Below are 25169 nucleotides of genomic sequence, written 5' to 3'. Positions count from 1 at the left end.
CTTAGCTACTGAACAACAACAACTCAGTATGTACACGGAAGGCACAAAATGATTGTCAAGATTACAGCCAATGTCCACTGATACTACAAAACAATAATCAATAAATTACAAATACCAAGCCTTCTTTTTTTTTTACAGTGATCTAAAACAAATACTGATAGATTAATCTAGTTTCTTAACTTCTAGAACAGTGTCATACAACAGAAATATAATGTAAATCATATATATGTTAAACTTTCCCAGTAATCAGATTTAAAAAGGTAAAAGAAACAAGTGAATTGATTTGAATATTTCTGAAATATAATCATTTTGTCTGATGTAGTCAACTTAAAAAATTATTGACAAGATATTTTAAGGTCTTTTTTTTTTTTTTTTTCTTAAAAAAGCAGAATTACATTACTCCCAGAATTCATATTTTGAAGACCTAACACCCAGTACTTCACAATGTGACTATACTTGGAGATAGGACTATCAAATAGAAAATTATGGAGACTTCCCTGCTGCTCCAGTGGCTAAGACTCTGCTGCGCTCCCAATGCAGGGGGCCCTGGTTGGCCCTGGTCAGGGAACTGAATACCACATGCTACATACAACTAAGAGTTCGCATGCCACAACTAACTATAGAAGATTACACAGCTAAGATCTGGCACATAAAATGAGGTCATATGGGTGGGGTTCGAATACAATGACTGGTGTCCTAATAAGAAGAAAAGGTTAAGACACAGAGGGGGACACAACTAGGAGGAAGCCACGTGCAAGCTAAGGACAGAGGCTTCAACAGAAATCAAACCTGCCAGTACCTGTACCTTGGACTTCGAGCCTCCAGGATTGTGAGAAGACATATTTCTGTTGTTTAAGTCACCCAGTTTGCGGTATTTTGTTATGGCAGTCCTAGCAAACTAAGATACATGTTAAGTGTTCACTGTGTATTTTACACTTACAGTACCTCTCAATTTGGAACAGCCACATTTCAAGGGGTCACTGGTCAACTGTGGCTAGTGGCTACCACAGTAGAGCTCTAGAAAACAGAGCCTCATGAAAACATACCATAAAAGTTACAATTATGCCAGCTGCAATAATTTCTCTGTAAACATATGCAAATAAATATTTAATAAACATACCTCATCTCAGATTAAAACTTCAAACCCCCTAAGAGCAAAATGCTTCACTAACTAGGAAACCTACTTTCTCAACCTGAACGTTTAAAAACGGACAATGAGTACAAGTGAACTTTCCCATTTACCTATCAGGCACATTATAGTCTCGCCCTTCTTTGCAACGACATCTTCGGACGTCACAATGCTCATAGTGCTGCAGAAGCTCTTGATAAGCATTTTCCTCTAATTCCCAAGATGCATCTCTGTAAATGAAGCAATATATAAAATGGACTTTGGCTTTAAATGTTACATAAAAGGATATCAATCTAAAAATAAACTCGTTAAAAACTTAGGAACAAGAATAAAATTTGTTCTTTTTTAGAATCATTCAATTCAAAATGTAAATCCATTAATGTTATCTTATCCTATAGTTCATTAGTCTCAATGAATTTCAAATATTAAATGAAAAATTAAGTAGAAATTTTCTGAAACTTTTATTTCTCTTAATATTTCACTTCCAATTTTTAAAATTTCAAGTTTAGTAGCACTATTTCTGGATTTCTCACCTTTAAATATTAACAAAATTCTTCTCATATACTTTAAACCACATCTTGATTCTCATATAATTTATACATACCATTCTGAAGCCTATTATACTTGTGTATAAGTCCATGAATACGGTACACAAGTGAGGTGTACAATTATTAAGAGACTATTAACAACTACTGAGACAGTTAAGTCACAGTGCCTGGTCAAAAGAACTGGCAATCTGAGGAGGAGGAGGAAGTGGTGGTGGGACAGGCTTTAGATTTCCCTTTTTGAAATGTCTACTTATCTATGAGTACTTAATCAATATAAATGACTATTTCCATTTTTTTTAAATTCTACATTTAAAACATCTTTTCATCAAAAGGCTAAATGTAACTCACTTTTCAGGAATATGAATTCCCATTCTCAACATCTCTTTCTGAAATATATCACTATTATTGCATAAAGTGCACCTAAAGAAAAACACTCCTGCATTTATTGCTTGCACCTATAGTGGAAAACAGAAAATACATGGTTAACAATTTAACAGATTATCAGGTTATGAATTATACAGCTAACAGAACATGTGCTACTTTTAACATAATATATTATGAATTTTTATTTATGTTAGTGGTTCATAAACTTTGTTAAACTAAGTTATCCCACTGCTAAAATTTGGAGATATTTCTCCCAATGGGAAAAAAATATTAAGCCAATGAATTGACTGTTCTTTACATCTCTCACCCATGTGTTTCTCAACCTTTTGTATCTAATGTCATTTCTGTTCCCAAAAATTGTGTTGTCCATCACTCTCTGTGAATAAAACAGTAAAAATCTTTGGTTACTTAATCTAGGAAGGATGTTTAAATATAAATGATACATATAAAGCATCCTTGGTTCTGTTTTTACCTCAATCTCTATTAGTTTTCTTTCCAAGAGGGAAGAGCATAAAACCCATTCTCACTGCATCAACAAATACAAATACAGAAGCAGCAGGCAGAAGATATTCAAGAGAAAGAGTAGCCAATTCTCAATTTAAAAAACTAGAAGTATACATTTATTTAATAAATATTTAATCCCCACTATCTAGGTACCAAACACTATGCCAGTACCAAAAACAAACATAAAATGACTTAGATTCTGTTTCAAGGAATTCTTGTGAGTAGGCATACAGTATAAAAGTACTTTTAGAAAAGTACATACAGTAAGAGAAAGGAAGAAGTACTGAAGTTTATGTAAGAGCCTGGCAAAAATGTCACAGCAATGGTAAGGTCAAAGTTGTGTTTGGAAAAAATAGGGATCTGCCATGAAAATAGGATAAAAGATAATCAAGGAAAGGGGATAGCACATATTAACTCTCAGGGGCAAAAAGAGTACGTGTGATTGGGGAACTTAATCACAATATCCTTAAAGATTACATGCTGACCATACTGAACTAAGTAATAAAAACATAAAGATAAGTCAAAGTCAGTAGCATGAAGAACTGATAGGGAATAAGGCATGCAGGAGCCAGCAGGCTCCAGCAAAAGCCTAGTTAATAAAAAAAAAAAAAACTGTCTGAAGTGAAATCACAAAGGGCTTAAGATACAAGGTAGCAAAAAAGGATACACAAAAAATATTAAGCAGACCTAAAAGACTTGGGGAATAATTTGTGGATGGTGAAGGAAGAAGTGAACAAAGAAGAATCCAGGTTCAAACAACTACAATGTAGCACACACACACAACATGTGAGAGGAAAATAACAAATTAATGAAATTTCTGCTGAACCTAAAGGATCTTTGATCAGTGGAAACAGAAAGAAAAATAGCAGACATAAAAGATACCAAGACCACAGCAATGATGGAGAAATCCAAAATGAACAAGAATAGTGACAATTCTTTCCATATACAGAATGGAAAAGCTCTATCAATTTATTCGATACTAATCTATAGTCTCTCCTCACAAAATCCTAATATAACAGCATTTGTAGAAGTCACAAATAAAATTTGCTTTTGTTGTTCACTCAGCCATGTCTGACTCTTTGCAACCCCATGGACTGCAGCACACCAGGCTTTCTTGTCCTTTACCATCTCTTGGAATTTGCTCTAAATCATGTCCATTGAGTCAGTAATGCCATCCAACCATCTCATCCTCTGTCATCCCCCTCTCCTCCTGCCTTCAGTTTTTCCCAGCATCAAGGTCTTTTCCAGTAAGATGGCTCTTTGCATCAGGTGGCCAAAGTAGTGGAGTTTCAGCTTCAGCATCAGTCCTTCCAATGAATATTCAGGGTTGATCTCCTTTAGGATTGACTGGTTTAATCTCCTGGCAGTACAAGGCACTCTCAAGAGTCTTCTCCAACACCACAGTTCGGTGCTCAGCCTTTTTTATTGTCCAGCTCTCACATCCATACATGACTACTGGAAAAACCATAGCTTTGACAATATGGACCTTTGTAGGCAAAGTAATGTCTCTGCTTTTTAATATGCTGTCTAGGTTTGTCATGGTTTTTCATCCAAGGAGCAAGTATCTTCTAATTTCATGGCTGCAGTCACCATCTGCAGTGATTTTGGAGCTCAAGAAAATAAAATCTCTCTCTTTCCATTGTTTCCCCATCTGTTTGCCATGAAGTAACTGGATCCAATCCAGTTGGATTGGATCCATGATCTTAGTTTTTGGAATGACAAGTTTTAAGCCAGCCTTTTTACTCTCCTCTTTCACTTTTATCAAGAGGCTCTCTAATTCCTCTTTGCTTTCTGCCCTAAGGGTGGTGTCATCTGCATATCTGAGGTTGTTGATATTTATCCCAGCAATCTTGATTCCAGCTTGCGCTTCAGCATTTTGCCCAGCATTTTGGATGATATATTCTGCATATGTGTTAAAGAAGCAGGGTGCCAATATACAGCCTTCATGTACTCCTCTGCCAATTTTGAACCAGTCCATTGTTCTATGTTCAGTTTTAACTGTTGCTTCTTGACCTGCATACAGGTTTCACAGGAGGCAGGTAAAGTGTCTGGTATTTGCTTAAAATTTGCTTAACCACATATAATTCTCATCCTACTGCATAGGTATGTTCCTCCTTCAACTCTTTGTATTAATGGAGTTCAGAGATTAAAAAAAACTTTTTCTTTAGGTATGATTATTGCTACCTAAACTGGGTAAACTCCATTTACTATTTCAGTTAACAGTTGTACCAGAGTGGTAAAGCCACTGAAGCTTCTTCAAGAAACATGACTCAAGAACAAGTTCTGTCCTTGTATGCTCTAAACATGTAATAAATGATTGTTAATATTTATATCACATACAGGTGTCCACGTGGCCATGATATTATATTACACCTGCGTAAAGTAGACCTACATTTTTGTTAGTAGTACTATTTCTAGTTTTTAATGACAGACTTAGAAACTTAGTACTTTCAGAGTTCACAAAAAGTCCTATGAATACTAGGTCAAAATGGAAAACCTCTGTTTCATTACTAACACAAAATGAGGCAAATCTTATTTGTCCTGAAAAATAACACACTACTATACAAAGTTAACAAGATGATACATTTGACAGCAATTACTTTCAAGTCATTCAAATATAACCCCTTAATTAAGATAATAACTTTTTAGAGATTCTCACATAATGTGAACTTCTTCTTCAATAGATAAAGATAGTACTTCATGATGTTTAGAATTGCACTCTCTGGATCCTTTTACAAACACTATTTCATGAGAATTAATAGAATCTCTACTATTTACCCAACAAAACAGGCTGCATCCTGCCACTTTTAACTGAATAATACTAAAAAGAAGAGTTGAAGGCTCATACAAAAAAAAAAAAAAAAAACAGAAAATAATCAAAAGCTTTACTACTTGGACTACTGTTAGTACTATTAAGATTTTGTTGAAATATAAGAGGATTTACAACATCTTCTAACTTAAAAAAAAAAAAAACTTCTGTGGATAATTTGTAATCAATTTAACAGTTCATTTTACTAAATAATAATAAAAGCCAAACTTTAAAAACAGTATAAATTAAAGTGAATCCTTTGATCATTGGCATTATCAACAATAATTGCCTATCAGTTGACACCTTTACACATGTATATTACATATATTTGATGTTATTAATAATTGGGATCTTTTTAAAATTTTAAACTACCTTCTGAATTGAAGAAACTGCAGATTATTAAACTACCTTCTGAATTGAAGAAACTGTAGATTATTTAATAGTTTTATGATATTCAATTTACCTGAAAATTTGTCATCAGGTTTGACATACAAGGTGGCTCTCAAAGAACTATAATGTATTTTCAATTCATTAGACAGTAATCAGTTTAATTTCAAATGTTATGATAATGTGTTTCTCTGTGTGTGTGTGTGTGCGCGCGCACTTGTGCACAGGCTCAGTCGTATCTGACTCTGCAACACCATGTACTGCAGCATGCCAGATACCTCTCTACACGGAATTTTCCAGGCAAGAATACTGGAGCAGATTGCCATTTCTTTCTACAGGGAATCTTCCCAACCCAGGGATCAAACTTGCCTCTCTTGTGTCTCCTGCACTGGCAGGCAGATTCTTTACCACTGTGCCACCTCAGAAGTGCATGACAAAATGTTTACTAAACTAAAAAAAATAGACCTCTTAACATTAAATTATCCTAGCTTACAATTTATTATTTCACATATCTTGGTTTTTCTAACTTTAAGCATATAAACAAACTTGGGAATTAAAGACTATATTATTATTTGTGATATACAAGCAAAATCCTTGGGTAAAAACAAAATTTTTTAAGTTTAAACATACATTAAAAGGTAGTATCTAAAGTATTTAACCAAAACATTAATTGTACACTTCAACAGAGTAATTTTACATGTAAAATTTTATTCAATAAAGCCATTTTAAAAAGTTACTAGTACGAGCTAAAACACATGTCTATTCTAATTCAAATCAGCAAGCAACAGACTTTATATCAGAAAATGTTTACAAACTATCTTACCTGCAAACAGTCTCTATGAAACCAAGCATTCTTACAACAAGGACTTCGTAACACGCTGTAAGTTGGAATAGGCTCTATAAATTCCAAGCAAATGGTGCACAGTAAGGAGTCTCTACAATTATTAGATGTAATTATTTGAACAGGTCGATGTTTCCAACAAAATGACCTAAAAATGTAAATTAATTAAAAACATCATCTAATAAATTATAAAGCACAACTAAGCTAGCATTACAATTCATATCTGTTAGAGAAAATTCATTTGTCTCTCTCACAATTAACTTACAACAGGCTGGGGAAATGCCACTGTAATCAGTCTCATCATCTATAACCAAGGAGAGCTAGATTTTTCAAATGTGAACCTTTTGGTGGTGAGATTCACCTCACAGAATTTCAATAACTAATACTATATTGAGAATTATGAAATACTGTTAGTATACACAACATTTGTACTCAAACCTGCACAAAATCAAAGGAAGGAACTCATACTTAAAAATATTATTTTAATAACTAAAGTACAAACAATAATTATTCTTAACCCACTAAATTTATTTCCATTTGCATTTTCTACACTGCAGTTTTCATACAGAACAATTCATTAAATAGGTCAAGGGCACAAAGACTAAAAGAAATAAATCACTCATGATAACAAACACCAAAATTCATAAAATCTTGATGTTTAGAGCTGAACTCAAGAAACAAACATTTTTAGGGTCATGCCAGGGTAGTTATTTTTCTGACTGCATTAAATTTACATGTCTTCAATTTACTCAATAAGAACACAGATAACCCTGTGAAAGAAAAGTATTAACTCTAAAAAGTAACATAAAATCTAGAATTATATAAGATGGAAATTTCTATTGAATGTGAATAAATTAACACTTCCATATTATATTCTAGGGCTGAAAGCTAGAGGTGAATATTAATCATTAAGGCCATTACAGATATTATAATTCTCTAAAGTACCCATATAACCCCAGTGTAACTTTGAAAAGAAATTTTACAAAGGAATTATATAATTAGGGAGATCCATATCCATTTTCCACTTTTCCTTTACATCTTCTTTCATATTTGACAGTTAATTAACTCACGCAAAATTGCCAGTGAACTGGAAAATACATTCTCTCTGAAGTCCACATGGGAAATGATAACTTCGTTTACATCGGGGTGCGACACACCCAATTGAAGCACCCGTTTTCTTGCAAACAGAGCATTTCTAGAAGAAAATATAAAAATAGGGATTATAATGTAGAAAATTTGAGTACTATAGGTAAGACCAAGGTATAAATGAATATTCTTTGTGGAGAGTCTGACAATTACTTTCCCCATACAATAGCTGTGATTATAGTATATTAAAGACATTTCCTGAAAAAAATTGTTTTACTCAGAAACAACCCAATCTAAAGAGTCACTCAAATAACAATTTCTGATAAAGCAAACATCTTTAATCTAATGTGGGTGAGACAGCGAAGCTTCTTTTCCTTCCTACCTGCTAAAATATTTTAAACTGAAGGGTTTGTATACATAAAGATTATACATGAAAGTCTCATTCAAATTGCAACAGAAAACACAGTTAGGAAATATTATATATAGGACAACAGCAAAACAATTCTAAAACACAATTTGTAAAAAACTGGCAAGGATCACTCTATCTTAAGCAAATGAAATAGTGTTAAGATACCTATAGTAAGTAGGTTAAGTAGTGATTCCCCAAAAGTTATATTCAAGGCCTAATTCCTGGTACCTTTGAATGTGACCTTACTTGGAAACATGGTCTTTGTAGATATGTTAAAGATCTCAAGATGAGTTCATCCTGGATTTAAGGTGGTCCCTATAAGTCCTTATAAGTAAAAAGAGAGAGAGATTTAAGACACACAGGGGAAGGCCACATAAAGATGGAGGCAGAGATTGAGGTATGCTGCCACAAAGCAAGGAATGCCAAAGGCCATCAGAAGAGAAGCAGCCATCAGAAGAGAAGCATGAGAAAATTCTCCCTCAGAGCTTCCAGAAGTCAATCCCTCTGACAGCTTGATTTGGAACTTCCGGTCTCCAGAATTCTGAGAGAATACATTTCTGTTTTAAGCGACCCAGTTTGGGGTAATCTATTATAGTAGCCCTAGGAAACAAATACCACTGCCTCTAACTTAAATATCACTACAGTATATAAACAGAAAAATAATTAGATGAATCAATCATTACTAAAATACAGAAGAGTACTTCATGTATCTTGGAACCTTTGAGATGAGCATCATATTGGCCACTGATGAAGGGATTATACTGTCCACCTGTCAAGCACTGCCAGGTTGTAGAATGATACCTTGCTAACCTAAGTCTCTCCCTGTAAACTGACATATGGAATTCTATTTTAAGGTCGTAAATCGAGACACCTCTTCAGGATCAAGAAATTCTCACAGGTTCACAATATACTCAGAGAGGATATGATGTCTTAAGAAAGGATTTCCAAACAGTACCTGCAGAGGCCATCTTTCATGACAAGTTCACTATCACCAGAAGATTGAAAAATTTTGGTACTAATACTCCCACAAGGCCCATAGGTAAATGTCACTTTAACCTTTTCTCCAAGGTTTCCCCTTGTGCCTTAGAACCTCTAGTTTATCATTACCTCCTCTGTATCTTGGGCTTCCATAGTAGGTCAGATGGTAAAGCATCTGCCTGCAATACAGGAGACCTGGGTTCGATCCCTGGGTCAGGAAGATCCTGGAGAAGGAAATGGCAACCCACTCCAGTATTCTTGCCTGGTGAATTCCATGGACAGAGGAGCCTGGTGGGCTACAGTCCATGGGATCGCAAAGAGTTGGACATGTCTGAGCAACTAACACACACACCCCTGAATCTTGAATATCCTTAAAAATAACCACTTTCATATCTTTGTCTCAACCAAAATAAAATTCTCTGAATGCTTCCCTTATAGAACTTCTTGTATGAAGCTGCTTATTTTTTCATCCTCCTCCATTTCCAGACTTGACAAGGAATGGACATAAATATAGATAGAGGTAGGGAGAAGGACAAACAGAACATTGTTTTAAGTTCTGTGCTGCAGACTGTAGGCCACTACTCTACCTTCAGACTTAAAAAGATCTGGTCCTAGAACCTAATGTCACCTACCTAACTTCCTCCAGACTTTGGCACCCTCCTCTGTATTTTAATTCCTGTTATCATTCTAAATGACTTCTGCACTGATAGGACAATCTTTTTGTTTTTACTTCCTCAATTAAAATGTGTCAATGCACTTCATCTCCACTTCAGTGTAATGAAGAGTCCTCTCATCAGCCAAAACTGCTCCACCATGGAAGTCGTTAATTCCAGTGCCCCATTCTCTGAACAGAAGCCCCTGTACTTCCAATCTTCTCGTTCTGTAACTCTCATGGTTTCTACTCAGAACACATGGAGACCTACAGTCCATTCCCTCATGTAGTAACAGCCATCACAGAGAAGATTCACAAATTGTAACTGAATGAATAAGGAGTTAAAGTTCAGAATACTTATCTCGGAGAGCAGGCGAAGGCACTGAACATAAGCAAACTGTGTCACAGAAGAGCCACAAGACAGAAGGAGACCATAAATGATTGGTCTGTAGAGCTGTGTAGTTTCCATCTCAAGCTATCTCTCCAACCCAGCAACTGAGGCATAAGAATGAAAAGTAAATAACTGGATTGCCTCAGGATAGAAGATATGAAGAACAATTCAGTGGAAGTAGGATCATAATTCTGATGGTAAGAGTGGATGAAACGATGGGTAGGTTGGAAGACAAGCAGTGAAATCAGTATTGCCACACATGTTATCCAAGGTTGGTTTAGCTCTTTCATTTGAAAAAATACAAAATGTTCTAAAATTTACTGTGACAAAAATAACATAAAATCAATGTCTTATCAATTTCTAGTACAGAATGTGATGCAAAAGACTTCCTTAATACTGACAATATTTATGGTGCAATGAGTAAAGTAATTTACTTACCAGTTTAGAAGCCCTAGTCACTTCTTTCCTGATATCTTCTATTAGAAAACCATAAACTCCTTCTTCTTCTTTACCCCTCTGCCAAATTCCACTTGACATCAACTATGAATATATTCTCAATTAGAAAATAAACTCTAAGAAACTTGTTCGGAATAAAAAATATATATCTATAATATTCCAATAAAAATGGATATAAAACACTCTAATTTCAAGTATCTCTTACCTATAATAGTTATTTTTCATAGTCAAAGTAAGAGGCTACTCATATTGTTTGATTTCAAAGACACTATATATTAACATGTTATATAACCAAACTGGTTTCTAAAAAGTATCATAGAAAATAACAGGGAAAGGGAAGGAAGACAAACAATAAACACTTACGATCAAGTTTTAGGCGGGAAAAAGCGGCATATACTGAAAGATGTATATGTAATAGTAATAAATACTATGGAGATAATTATCAGTGATATTTCAGGTTAACTATAAGTCTAGCTGGATTCTGAATCATAAAAGACGTAATTATAGATAATCTATTGAATTATAGTTAATGAAAATAAATTTTTTAAAATAGGTTTTAACCTCAGTTTAAATATATTAAGGGAACATGAATCAAGAAAAAGCATGAGGCTGTGAATAAGTACTGGCTTGCAAACCAGGATCTGAGCCCAACTTTCTGGAGCCCTAAGCAAGTAATTCAGTGTTTCTAATATTAAACACAAAAATAAAAACAACAGACTAGGTTGTTTCCAAGTCTCAGCTCTAATATTCCATTATCATTTATAATATTACTATACCTTCCCGTTCACAATGAAACACCAGTCCTGTAAGTGTTGAACTAGGGTCAACGTGTTTTGGGATTACTACACTCATTAATAAAATAAGAAAGAACATAAAGGAAATTTTGATATGACCAAGTTAAATATATTAAATAACTCAGTAATACTTCAGACTTGTGATTAGAGATTTTAATCAGTGTATCTTAAAAAATCCCAAAAGGGCCATAGATTACTTAAAAATTACAGGGGGGGGGAAAAAAAAACCAACACACTGACTAATAATAAAATAGGTCTCTTCTAATTCTATTACATAAAAAGTAAAATGAACTGTTTAGAAATATAAAAAGGTTTTCTTTTGTGATACAAACTGTAAGACTCTGTGTTGTCGGTAGTGTTGTTGTTGTTTATTCACTAAGTCCTGTCTGACTCTTTTGTGACCCCACGGACTGTAACCTACCAGGCTCCTTTGTCCATGGGATTTCCCAAGCAAGAGTACTGGAGTGGGTTGCCATTTCCTTCTCCAGGGGATCTTCCTGACCCAAGAACTGAATCGACATCTCCTGCATTGGCAGGCAGATTCTTTACCACTGAGCCACTTGGGAAGCCAGGTAAGACTCTAAGCCCTATATGACTCTAAGACAAATAATCTGGAATATCAACTTCATGTTCCCCTAAGTCTTGGTACAAAGTAATTAGGTTCCTAGATCAGTTTACAAACCTTAGAGAAACACCAAGAATTTATGTTAAAGTATTACTCAAGGAAGCATCTAAGTTTTAACATGGATGCTGTTGTAAGAATAAAAATACGCCCCTAAATTTGTTGATACTCCTCCCTTAAAAGTGGTGGGAACTAATTTCCTTCTCCTTAAGTGTGAGCTAGAATCATGACTCACCTCTAACAGAATAAAGGAAAAGTAATAGTGGTATATGATTATAAAAACTAGGTCATATAGTTCCATCTTGGTGTATATCTATCCCTTTCTTTTATTACTTGCTCTGGGAGAAGCCTGATGTCATGCTGTGGGCAGCCCTACAGAGGTGCCCAGGAAGTAAGGAACTGAGGCCTCCTGCCAAGAGGCAAGAGAACTGAGGCCAAAAGCCACATAAGTGAGCCACTGGAGGTGGATACTCCAGCCTGTCAAGCTTTCAGATGACCAAACCATGCTGACATGTCAACTGTAGCCTCATGTAGAAGAGGCCCTAAGCCAGAACCACCCATCTCAGCCAATACCACATTTCTGTGCCCCATAAACCACTTAAGAACAGAAACAGAGTCACAGATGTAGAAAACAAACTTATGGGTACCAAAGGGGAACAGTCAGGGAGTGGGGAGAAGGATAAACTGGGAGACTGGGATTGACATATACACACTATTATATTAAAAATAGATAACTAATAAGAACCTACCGTATAGCACAGGGAACTCTACTCAATACTCTGTACCCTATATGGGAAAAGAATCTAAAAAAGAGTGGATATGTGTGTGTGTGTGTGTGTGTGTGTGTGTGTGTGTGTGTATATAAAATTGATTCACTTATAAGCTGCTAAATTTCACTTATAAGCTGGACAATCAGTGAAGCAGCAATATATATCTATTGCAAGTGCCAAGGAATACTGTATATACTCATGTAACCTTGGCATCATGCTAAGGCAGTGACGGTACCACTAGTATCTTAAAGCAGATTCAATGAGATGAGAAGTTGGTAGAGGGAATGGGGAAAAAATGAGAGACAATTCTCAATATATCATCATTTTTTCTTGCAACTGAGTGATCCATAAATTAACCTATTTCCTTTTCCACAAATATTTATTACCTGCAGTCAAAATTTCTCTTTTCAGGTTCTCCGTGAAATAAAATACTTTTATTTTACTTCCTGAGCCTTCAAACAGGTCCTTTCTGATAATTATCACTAGCAGCCATGTAAACAACAAAGTTGCAAAATGAACAACTCCCTTACAGACCTAACCATTTTATTTTTCCACTGAGGCCCCAAAGGGTTAGACAAAAATAAGTAGGTAATGATGACAAGTATTACTATGTATCAAGTCATTTCAGAATCTTAGAATATGATAAATGAAAAATCTTATTTTTACATAGCAAAAGAGATCCAGGAAAGTTAAATGACTTATCCATTTCTCAGAAACCAGCCATCAGGATCAAATTCTCTTCTTTAGAAGAATACCAAATTTTTAGGATTTAATTAAAAATTATACTCACCAAACAATAGTAATGTACAGTGAGATTCCATTTCTCATTAGTTTTCTTTTCTCCATATTTAATAGGACAGTCATCATTTTTTCGACAGAAAACACAAGCTAACAGTGAAAAAAGTAATAGATATAAAAAAATTTAAACAAAAACCAAAAAAAAAAAAAACAAAAACAAAAACAAACCCTATGGAATTGGTGTTTCTCTCAACGATGTGTTCAGTTCTTTTTGAGAACAAATTACATTATATTGTTTTCAGTAAACTAAGACTTTCAATACCTACTGCTAAAACAATGTGACTTTACATTTTTAAATTAATCTTTAACAAAATTGGCAACTCATTGAAAACAACCAATTAGTAAACTCTAAAACTTCATCTCTCCACTAAAGCAATGATAATGCTGCCAAACCCATCAGAATCAACTTTTCAGAAAGTCTGAAATCTGATTTAAAAACTTGAAATAATGAGAAAAATGCTTAATAAACAAGCTGCCAAAATTTGATGACAGATCTGTGGCATTTTAACTTACCTGCCTACTATCCCTCACTCTCCAACCAGGCAATGGCCTTAAGCCCAGGATCAATGTGTACTGTTCCTTAGGCCATGCTCCCGGTGTGGACTGTCTTAAGAGGAGGGAATATGGACCTTGTTAGAGAAATGTGATTGTGTGTGTTCTGACATGTATGGTGGCTCCCCAGGGGATGGGCTCAGATGCCTGCCCTTCTTTCATCTGTGTAAGAACTTTCTCAGGGCTGGAGTGTGACTGTCAAAAGCATTTAAGACAAATATACTAGAGGCAGCAGCTTGAAGCAAAGGATAACAGGGCAAGTAGGCAAAGACCAAAAAGGCTAGGAAAGAAGAGACTAGGTAAAGGAAGATACATGGGAAGATAAGGGCTCTGAAAAGCTCCCATATATACGAGGGAATCTAGAAGGACATCACATGCCCAGGGCTGGATGCACGCTCAGAAATGACCCTAAGAACTCTAAGCTTTCACCTCTGGCTGATCTTTAGGCTTGTAGACCCATAGAGCAAGCCTATATGAAAAAGGAATGATCCCAATCAGTAACTTTATTTTAACAATAAAGAACTAGAAAAAGAACATACTAAACCCAAAACTAGCATAAGAAAGGCAATAATAGAGATAAGAACAGAAATAAATGACATACAGAATAGAGAGAATAAATGCAAACAAAGCTGGTTCTTTGAAAAGGTCAACAAAACTGGCAAACCTTTAGCCAGAGAAAAAGAGAAGACTCAAAACTTATAATGAAACTACAGAAATCAAGAGTGTGGTACTGACATAAGGACAGACATACAGATCAATGGAAAAGAGTCCAGAAATAAACTCAGGTATCAATGGTCAATTAAATTTTGAACAAGGATTCCAAGATCATTCAATGGGGAAAAACAGTCTCTTTAACAAAGGGGGCTGCGACAACTGGAAAGTCACATGCAAGATAGTAAAACTGAATCCTTCTCCATAAACTATACAAAAATTAACTCAAAATAGATCAAAGACTTAAACGTAAGAGCCAAAACTATAAACCACTTAGAAGAAAACACAGGGGGGGAAAATCTTCAAAACCTTGGTTTGGCAATAGTTTTTCAGATACCACATGACACCAAAAACAAAAGCAATAAAAGAAAAAAAAAGATAAACTGGACTTCATCAAAATTTAAAACTTCTGTGCATCAAAGACAACTATCAACACAGGGAAAAGTCAATCTACAGAATGGTTAAATACATTTGGAAATCATACACCTTTTAAGAGTCTAGTGTTCGTAAGCTTTACAACCCAACAAGAAAAACACAACTCAATCTTAAAATGGGACAAAGCATCTGAATAAACATTTCTCCGAAGAAGATATGGCTAAAACAAAAAATCTCAAATAACAAATGCTGTCAAGGAGATAGTGAAATCAAAACCCTCATATACTGCTAGGTGAAATGTAATAATAGTACAATCACTTTGGAAAATAGTGAGCAGTTCTTCAAAAAGTTAAACATAGTTACTATATAACAATTTCACTACTGGTTATATATAATACCAAAGAATTAAAAACAGATGTTCAAACAAATATTTGTATATTAATCTTCATAGCAGCACTGTTCACAGTAGCCAAAAAGGGAAAACAAATCAAATTTCCATTCATCCATCAAATAGATGGATGAATGATGAATGGGTTAACCAAATATACAATGACCATATAACGGAGTATCTTTCAGCTATAAAAAGGAATGAAATACTGATATATGCTACAACAACAGATGAGTCTTTCTATGAGTGTTACCATAGAAACACTATGGTAAGTCAAAGAATCCAAGCACAAAAGGTCACAAATTACATGATTCCATTTATATAATAGATTACATTATCCAAAACAGGTAAATCCATAGAGACAGACAAAAAGTAGGCTGGTTGTCTTCACAAGCTGAGGACAGAAGAAATGAGAAGTAACTACCTAGTGGATAGTTTCTTTCTGGAGGGATAATGCTTTGGAACTAGACAGTGTTAACAGCTACACAACTCTGAATGAAGTGCCACCCTTCAAAATAGTTAATATGATAAATTCTATGTTCTTTATCACAATAATAAAACTTTAAAGGCAAATCGCGGAGTCAGGGAGATCTGAGTGAAGACCTAGTTCTACACTCTTGCTGTGTAACCCTGAACAGGTCACATAAACACTTTATGGTTCTGGTTCCTCGTCTTATAAAAATAAGGACAACAATAGCACTTACCTCAGACTATGATTTAATGAGCATTAAATGAGATAATATATAGCAACATAATTAAAAAGGTATGCACAAAGGTAGACCTGAATGTTATTAATATAATTACCAATCCTTTTTATCTTATGATATTTATTTGTACATCGTATTTCTAATACCATACTAACAAAACAAGGAAAAAAATCACTAGTTGAAAAGACTGAGTATCTCACGGCAGTTAATCAATATAAGATGGAATGAACGTGAACTCTAAATGAACTCTAAATGTATAGAACATAAAGCCTCTTTCAATCTCCCCTAACCAATCTACACTGGAGTGTAACATGACCAAGTAATAAAATGTTTATTATGTTAAACCATTAAAACCTCAGGGTTTACCTACTACAGCAGCTAATCTTATTTACCTTATTTAATATGTAATCAAGAATGGATGTTATATGTTGAAAATGTACTGTATCTGTCAACAGGTTACTCACAAAATAGATTTCAGGACTGGAAAGAAACCAATACTTAATATTGTGAAACATCCATCCTGTATTTGCTCTCCCTCACTACAGCTTGATGGAGCTGCATCTGCTATATGCTATGGACTTGTGCTTTCCATCTGTTTCCCTCCTCTCTTTGCCTGGTACCAAGGCCCTGGGCACAGAACAGACCAGGTTTCAGGCATGCATTTTTGTAAGTAGGTTACTTTTGATTTTATTTGTACTTTGCATATTAATTTTAACATTTAAAATTCTGTAAAATTGTTCCAACTTTATTACATTTATTAATACCACCTTCTACAAACGATTCTACACCTTTCACATAACTCTTCAGCAAACGATAGTGGTTATGTTACAGTAATAAAATGAACACGTTCATTCAAGTAAAAAGCTGAGACAAACTTAAGAAAAATACTAACCAAATAACAGTAACAGGTGATATTTACATTTGACAAATATAAGACGGTAGCCCATGAACTACTAAGTTTCAGAACTATTAGCATAACTGATAGAAGTATATAGGTAAAAGTAGGAAAGCAAAGTAGCGGGAGGTTTAAGGGCATAAATTTCCTTACCCAATATGATAGGCAGTTAATAGATACTCTATGCTGCTGCTGCTGCTAAGTCACTTCAGTAGTGCCCGACTCTGTGTGACCCCATAGACAGCAGCCCACCAGGCTCCCCCATCCCTGGGATTCTCCAGGCAAGAACACTGGAGTGGGTTGCCATTTCCTTCTCCAATGCATGAAAGTGAAAAGTGAAAGGGAAGTCACTCAATCGTGTCCGACCCTCAGCGACCCCATGTACTCTAGCCTTCCAGGTTCCTCCATGCATGGGATTTTCCAGGCAAGAGTACTGGAGTGGGGTGCCACTGCCTTCTCCAATAGGTACTCTATAAGTGAGAGTAAAGATTCAGTTTTAAGTGTAATACTTTTAGAGGCAATCAAACAATAAATTTTAAAAAGGGTAGATCAGGTGAAGTAGTGGCAACTGAGTATAAAGTAACAATTTAAAAGTTTCATCTTCCATAGTAGCAAATCAATACATACTATTTATAACTAATAAATGAAGAAAACAACTAAAAGTAAAGTCTACATCTGTTTGAGGAGATGGTTGTGAGCACTAACAGGCAAGTTTTCCTTTTCATGTTAAACTTTTGTACATTAACTGTTCTCATTTGCATTTTATCTTTTGTAAGAAGAAAAATCACACAAAAAGGTAAAAAAAAAATCGTATTTATTAAAGAAATAATACTGTTTTGTTCAAATACAAACCACATTTGATAAATACAGAATATACAAATAAAATTTGGCAAATTATCCTTTTCTAGCAGATTTTTGTTGAAATTAATACATAAAACATTATACTTCAGTATATAGAAACATGATCTAAGCATGGATCAGGAAATTCATTCCTAGTGTTTGAGTAGCAGTCTAAAAGATTAATTGTAATTAAAAAAAAAGCAAGAATGATGTATTGTAATATTTTAAGTTAAATTTGAAAATATTTTAAATATGATTACTTACTAGAATTCTGTGAGCCTCCAGGTTTACTTTCATTCATTTTACTAGAAAAAATAAGAATATACAATCAGACATCTTAATTTCAAAATTCTCAAATTACCCATTTTATTTAGATTTAGTCAGTGTATGATAACGAACAAGCTGCATGATCATTTCTTACTCCAGTACTTTATTTCCTTACCTTTCCACATCTAAGACCAGTAATTTTCAACAAAGGTGGTAAATTCTAGGGACAGTGTAGAAATTGGAAGAAATGTTTTTTAGTTATCAAAAAGATTAAGATGACTACTGGTATTCACTGAAAAGGAGACCCAACTCAGGACATACCAGGAACACAGACTTAAGACTTTCAACTTTCTAGCAGTTTCACAAATCTACTGTAGAAAATTCCATAAACACATGATTACAGCACCTCACCTAAAATAAATATAAAAATTTTAACTTATAAACAATATTTAGTCAGTATCCCAACAACAGATTTATATTTGAGATTCAATTTCTCCAGCTTATAATTTCTTACCCTTCCCCTCTGCAGATGAATTCCAACTACTGCTTACTTAAGTTTATTGGATTGATAATTCAGAATGATTGAGGTCCACAATACAGGTTAACTTGCAAGATTATAAACTAATGTTTCTTTATAAGAAATCACAATTTCTATGTGGCTATGTCTTGTCCTCCTCTTTCCCTTCAAACTATAAGGACCTGGGCATCTCTCTTGGTTCAACACTGCAATGAAGTTCTGTCTAGATTTTTATAATATATGTTCAGACAACCGTAAGACTTAAAAAAAGGTACCTGAGGTTTCTTAATCACTAGCCTCAGAACTCTGACCTAAACAAGTGTTTCTGCATCTTTACAAATAGAAAAGAATAAAAGTGAGTATCAATGTCACATATCACCAAAAAAAAAAAAATATATATATATATAGGAATATATAGTGCTTCATGCTGAAAAGTCTCCAAATATCACTGGCAGCAAGATGATGGTCATAAGAAAGATCTCCAGAGCTATCAAACCATGAACAAGAAAGGTTTTTCCTGTTTTCAACAATCTAATAGGTACTCTATACAGCTTTTCAAAATGTATTAATACACAGTATTCCACACAGACCAATGGAATAAAAATAAAGAGCCCAGAAACAGATTCAGACTTTTCGGGTCACTTGATTTTTAACAAAGGTAACAATGAGAAAAAGAAGTCTTTTATCAACAAATGATGCTGGAAAAAATGGATCTCTGGATGGAAAATTGGGAAACTTGAGATTCACCCTTTACACCATAAATAAAAATTAGTTTCAAGTGGATCACAGACTTTACTGTGATAGCTAAAACTATTTAAGTTTTAAAATAACTTCATCAAATTTAAAAGATTCTACCCATCATAAGATATCATTAAGAAGGTAAATTCTGCACGCCACATACTAGGAGAAAATATTTATAAAAGTGTGTCAGGCAAAGACTTGTACCCAGAATACATAAAGAACTCCTAAAACAATACAAAGCCAACAACTAAGAAATGGGCAAAAGACATTAACAGACACTTCATGAAGCAAGATATACAAATGGCCAATAAACACGTAAAAAATGCTCAACATCATTGCTAATTAGGATGATTAAAAACTAAAACCACTATGAAGACTACTTTATACCTGTAAAAATGTCTAAGATTAGAAAGCCTATAATACCAAACATTGGAAAGGATATGAAGCAACTAGGAATTCTCACAAATTATTGATGGGAATGTAAAATGGAATAATCATTTTGCAAAGTTTTAGCTGTTTCTTAAAAGTTAAACATATATACCCAAGCACCTAGCCTTTGATGTAGGAGTTTCACAGCCAGGTATACATCCAAGAGAAATAAACAAACATATAGACTAAAAACTTTATATAAAAATGCTCATAGCAGCTGTCTTCATGATACTCCCGAACTGGAAGCCTACAAGTCCATCAACAAGAAAACTGACATGCAAATTTCAGTGTATTAATAAAATGTAATACTACTTAGCAGTGAAAAGGTAACAAGTGCTGAGGATGCAATAAAACAGATGAATCTACAAACATGTTGCGTCAAAGAAACCGCACACTATTATTATCTACCTTATTCCAATTACATGAAGTTCTTTACCTTTTTTAAAAAAGTAACTTATCAGGGAAAAAATATCAGAACAGTACTTGTCTCTCAACTGGGAAGATGATGGGAAGTAACTTAAGTAAACTTTCTGAAATACCCTTCTCTTCCTAGGATAATCTAAGTAAGCAATTTTAGGAGAAGAAATGTTCAAAAAGCTCTTAATTCTGTAATTTTCAAGCAAACACCACCTTAAGCCCACTTTACAGCTCAGACCTAATGTTGATTCTTTTACACATAACCTTGGTTTTGCTTTGACTCTATCAAAACACTACTTCATTTAAATTTTTCTTCAGTGCCACCCTTCTACAAAATCCTGTAAGAAATCTATTTTACTCTTTGGGGCAAAGTCTTGTGGTTCCCCTGGTCTGTGATCTCTCTCACTGCACTGTCAACAAACCTAACTTAATCACACTACAGGTTTATCCCTGGTGGTTTTAGGCCAGCTGGCCTAGAACAGGTGAAAGGCAAATGTCACAAACATACACTGGGGAGTCTGTTTAAAGGGTATATAGGAGTTCCTTTCACTATTCTTACAGCTATTTTCTAAGCTTACTTGTACTTGTGTACTTGTATTAGCTTCTCAGTCGTGTCTGACTCTTTATGACCTCATGGACTATATAGCCTACCAGGCTCCTCTGTCCATGGAATTCTCCAGGCAAGAACACTGGAATTGGTTGCCATTCCTTTCTCCAGGGAAACTTCCTGACCCAGAGATCGAACCCAGGTCTCCGTATTGCAGGTGGATTCTTTACCATCCAAGACATGTGGGAAGTCCTTTCTAAGCTTAAGATTATATAAAAATTAAAAGTTACTCCCAAACAGGATAATGTTCCAAAGGTACTACAAGACTCATATTTTGGACTAGTTCACATCAGCTTTCTTCCTAATCCACAGCATCCCAATGATGATTTACTTCAGTCAGGAGTCTCTAAAACAAAACTTCAAAAAAAAAAACACCTCACATGATTTTAACTAGATTTTATCATTTTGTTTCCAGTACATGAATCTTAAGTCTTCCTAAGTGAAAAGAGGAGAATAATGCTAGGTACAAAAATATCTCAGTAACAGCCCAAGTCTTGGTCTTAGAAATACTACTAAAGTATTCCTCCCTTCCCTGAGAAACCATTAACAATTTAATGAAGAACTCCAGAAGGCCACTATCTAGACATATTCTGAGTCTCCTGTATTGCTTACCTCCACTTGGTCAGTCACTGACATTCAGTCTGAATCTCCTCCCTTCAAAAGTTGGAGCCTAATCTTTTTTTTTCTTGACTGTGGCTGTGCTTAGTAACTTCCACCAAATAGTCTGGCAGAAGTGACAAAGCGTAATTAGGTCATAAAAGGCATTATGACTTCCTCCTTCTCTCTATCACGGATCCCTTGCACTAGAGGAAGCTTACTGCCATGTCCTAAAGACTCACGATGCTCCTAGGAGAGCTCCACTTGGCAAAGAACTGAGGCATTTACCCACAATCATATATATGTGAACTATTTTAGAAATAAATCATCCAGCCCCATTCAAGCCTTTATAAGACTGCAGTGTGGTTGACAGCCTAAGAGCAACTTCATGGAAGACCCAAAGCCAGAATCACACAGCTAAGCTGTTCCCAAATTTCTGACTCACAGAAACTGACAAATAATAAATGTCTGTTCTTATAAGGCACCAAGTTTTGCAGTGATCTGCTACACAGCAATAGATAACAAATATAATCAAGTAAGCCAGACTCCCACTCACTCTGAGTGGCTGTATTAACAGTTTTTTTGGTGGAATTCTTAGGGTTTTCAATAAATAAGATCCTGCTATTTGCAAACATATTTTTACTTCCTGTTTTCTGACATAGATGCTTTCATTTCTATTTCTGGCCTGATTGCTCTGGCTAGGACTTCTAGTACTCACTGAACAGGAGAGGTGAGAATGGGCACCCCTGTCCTGTTTCTGATCCTACAGGAGAAGTTTTCAACCTTCTACCATTGAGTAAAATGAAAACTGTGAGCCTGTCATCTATGACCTTTAAAATGTTGAGGTACTTCCCCCTTCTATACCCATTATGTTGAGAATTTTTATCATGAAAGGATGATCAGTTCATTTCATTCACTCAGTCATGTCCAACTCTTTGAGACCCCAGGGACTGCATCACGCCAGGCTTCCATGTCCATCACCAACTCCTGGAGCTTACTCAAACTCATGTCCATCCAGTCGGTGATGCCATCCAACCATCTCATCCTCTGTCGTCCCCTTCTCCTCTTGCCTTCAATCTTTCCCAGCATCACAATCTTTTCCAAGGAGTCCGTTCTTCACCTTGGGTGGCCAAAGTATTGGATTTTCAGCTTTAGCATGAGTCCTTCCGATGAATATTCAGGACTGATTTCATTTAGGAGTAACTGGTTACATCTCCTTGCAGTCCAAGGGACTCTCAAGAACATTACAATTCAAAAGCATCAATTCTTCGGCACTCAGCTTTCTTTACAGTCCAACAGTCACATCCATACAGGACTGACTACTGGGAAACCATAGCTTTGACTAGAAAGATCTTTGTTGGCAAAGTAATACCTCTGCTTTTTAGTATGCTGTCTAGGTTGGTCATTGCTTTTCTTCCAAGGAGCAAGTGTCTTTTAATTTCATGGCTGCAGTCACCATCTGCAGTGATTTTGGAGCCCCCCAAAATAAAATCTCTCACTGTTTACATTGTTTCCCTATCTATTTGCCATGAATTGATGGGAAAAGATGTCATGATCTTAGTTTTCTGAATGTTGGCTTTTAGCCTACAATTTCACTCTCCTCTTTCACTTTCATCAAGAAGCTCTTCAGTTTTTCTTCGCTTTCTGCCATAAGGGTGGTGTCATCTGCACATCTCTCCTGATATTTCTCCTGGCAATCTTGATTCCAGCTTGTGCTTCTTCCAGCCCAGCATTTCTCATGATGTACTCTGCATAGAAGTTAAATGAGCAGGGTGACAATATACAGACAGCCTTGACGTACGTACACCTTTTTCTATTTGGAACCTGTTGTTCCATGTCCAGTTCTAACTGTTGCTTCCTGACCTGCATACAGATTTCTCAGGAGCCAGGTCAGGTGGTCTGGTATTCCCATCTCTTGCAGAATTTCCCACAGTTTGCTATGATCCACACAGTCAAAGGCTTTGGCATAGTCAATAAAAGCAGTAGTAGATGTTTTTCTGGAATTCTCTTGCTTTTTCAATGATCCAGTGGATGTTGGCAATTGGATCTCTCATTCCTCTGTCTTTTCTAAATACAGCTTGAACATCTGAAGTTCTCAGTTCATGTTGAAGTCTGGCTTGGAGAATTTTAAGCATTACTTTGCTAGCGTGTGAGATGACTGCAATTGTGCGGTAGTTTGAGCATTCTTTGGCATTGCCTTTCTCTGGAATGAAAACTGACCTTTTCCAATCCTGTGGTTACTGTTGAGTTTTCCAAATTTGCCACATATTGAGTGCAGCACTTTAACAGCATTATACTTCAGGATTTGAAATAGCTCAGCTGGAATTCCATCACCTCCACTAGCTTTGTTCATAGTGATGCTTCCTAAGGCCCATCTGACTTCACATTCCAGGATGTCTGGCTATAGGTGAGTGACCACACCATCGTGGTTGTCTGGGTCACGAAGATGTTTTCTGTATAGTTCTTCTGTGAATTCTTGCCACCTCTTAGTATCTTTTGTCTCTGTTAGGTCCATATCATTTCTTTCCTTTATTGTGCCCATCTTTACATGAAATGTTCCCTTGATATCTCTAATTTTCTTGAAGAGATCTCTAGTCTTTCCCATTCTATTGTTTTCCTCTATTTCTTTGCATTGATTACTGAGGAAGGTTTTCATATCTTTCCTCTCTATTCTTTGGAACTCTGCATTCAAATGGTTATATCTTTCCTTTTCTCCTTTGCCTTTTGCTCCTCCTCTTTTCTCAGCTATTTGTAAGGCCTCCTTAGACAACCATTTTGCCTTCTTGCATTTCTCTTTTCTTGGGGATGGTCTTGATCAACACCTCCTGTACAGTGTCACAAACCTCGGTCCATAGTTCTTCAGGCACCCTGTCTATCAGATCTAATCCCTTGAATCTATTTGTCACTTCCACTGTATCATCGTCAGCTATTTGATTTAGGTCATACCTGAATGGTTTAGTGGTTTTCCCTACTTTCTTCAATTAAGTCTGAATTTGGCAATAAGGAATTCATGATCTCAGCCACAGTCAGCTCCTGGTCTTGTTTTTGCTGACTGTATAGAGCTTCTCCATCTTTGGCTGCAAAGAATATAAGCAATCTGATTTCAGTGTTGACCATCTGGTGATATCCATGTGTACAGCTGTCTCTTGTGTTGCTGGAAAAGGGTGTTTGCTATGACCAGTGCATTCTCGTGGCAAAACTGTTAGCCTTTGCCCTGCTCCATTTTGTACTCCAAGGCCAAACTTGCCTGTTACTCCAGGTATCTCTTGACTTCCTACTTTTTCATTCCAGTCCCCTATAATGAAAAGGACATATTTTTTGGGTGTTAGTTCTAGGAGGTCCTGTAGGTCTTCATAGAATGGCTCAACTTCAGCTTCTTCAGCATTACTGATTGGGGCATAGACTTGGATTACTGTGATACTGAATGGTTTGCCTTGGAGATCATTCTTTCGTTTTTGAGATTGCACCCAAGTACTGCATTTTGGACTCTTGTTGACTATGAGGGTTACTCCATTTCTTCTAAGGCATTCTTGCCCACAGTAGTAGATATAATGGTCATCTGAGTTAA

General features: G+C 35.6%; 1 protein-coding gene across 4 annotated transcripts in view; it reads right to left on the bottom strand.

Annotated features, from left to right (window-relative positions):
* G2E3 (G2/M-phase specific E3 ubiquitin protein ligase) overlaps nt 1–25169 on the bottom strand; it is a 73789-nt gene that overhangs the window by 26670 nt on the left and 21950 nt on the right. For 2 of the 4 annotated variants that reach the window (XM_027520691.1, XM_027520692.1), the window contains exons 2-8: nt 18291–18331; nt 13551–13648; nt 10557–10658; nt 7673–7797; nt 6585–6750; nt 2026–2132; nt 1243–1359 (exon numbers count right to left, since the gene is read on the bottom strand). In XM_027520691.1, coding sequence (XP_027376492.1) covers nt 1243–1359; nt 2026–2132; nt 6585–6750; nt 7673–7797; nt 10557–10658; nt 13551–13648; nt 18291–18331 — 756 coding nt within the window. The remainder of the gene's footprint in view (nt 1–1242; nt 1360–2025; nt 2133–6584; nt 6751–7672; nt 7798–10556; nt 10659–13550; nt 13649–18290; nt 18332–25169) is intronic. The other 2 variants (XM_027520693.1, XM_027520695.1) reach the window with 2 other exon arrangements.

This window comes from Bos indicus x Bos taurus, chromosome 21 (assembly GCF_003369695.1).
Source record: "Bos indicus x Bos taurus breed Angus x Brahman F1 hybrid chromosome 21, Bos_hybrid_MaternalHap_v2.0, whole genome shotgun sequence".
Lineage (NCBI taxonomy): Eukaryota > Metazoa > Chordata > Mammalia > Artiodactyla > Bovidae > Bos > Bos indicus x Bos taurus.
This window is presented reverse-complemented; position numbering and strand designations above follow the sequence as displayed.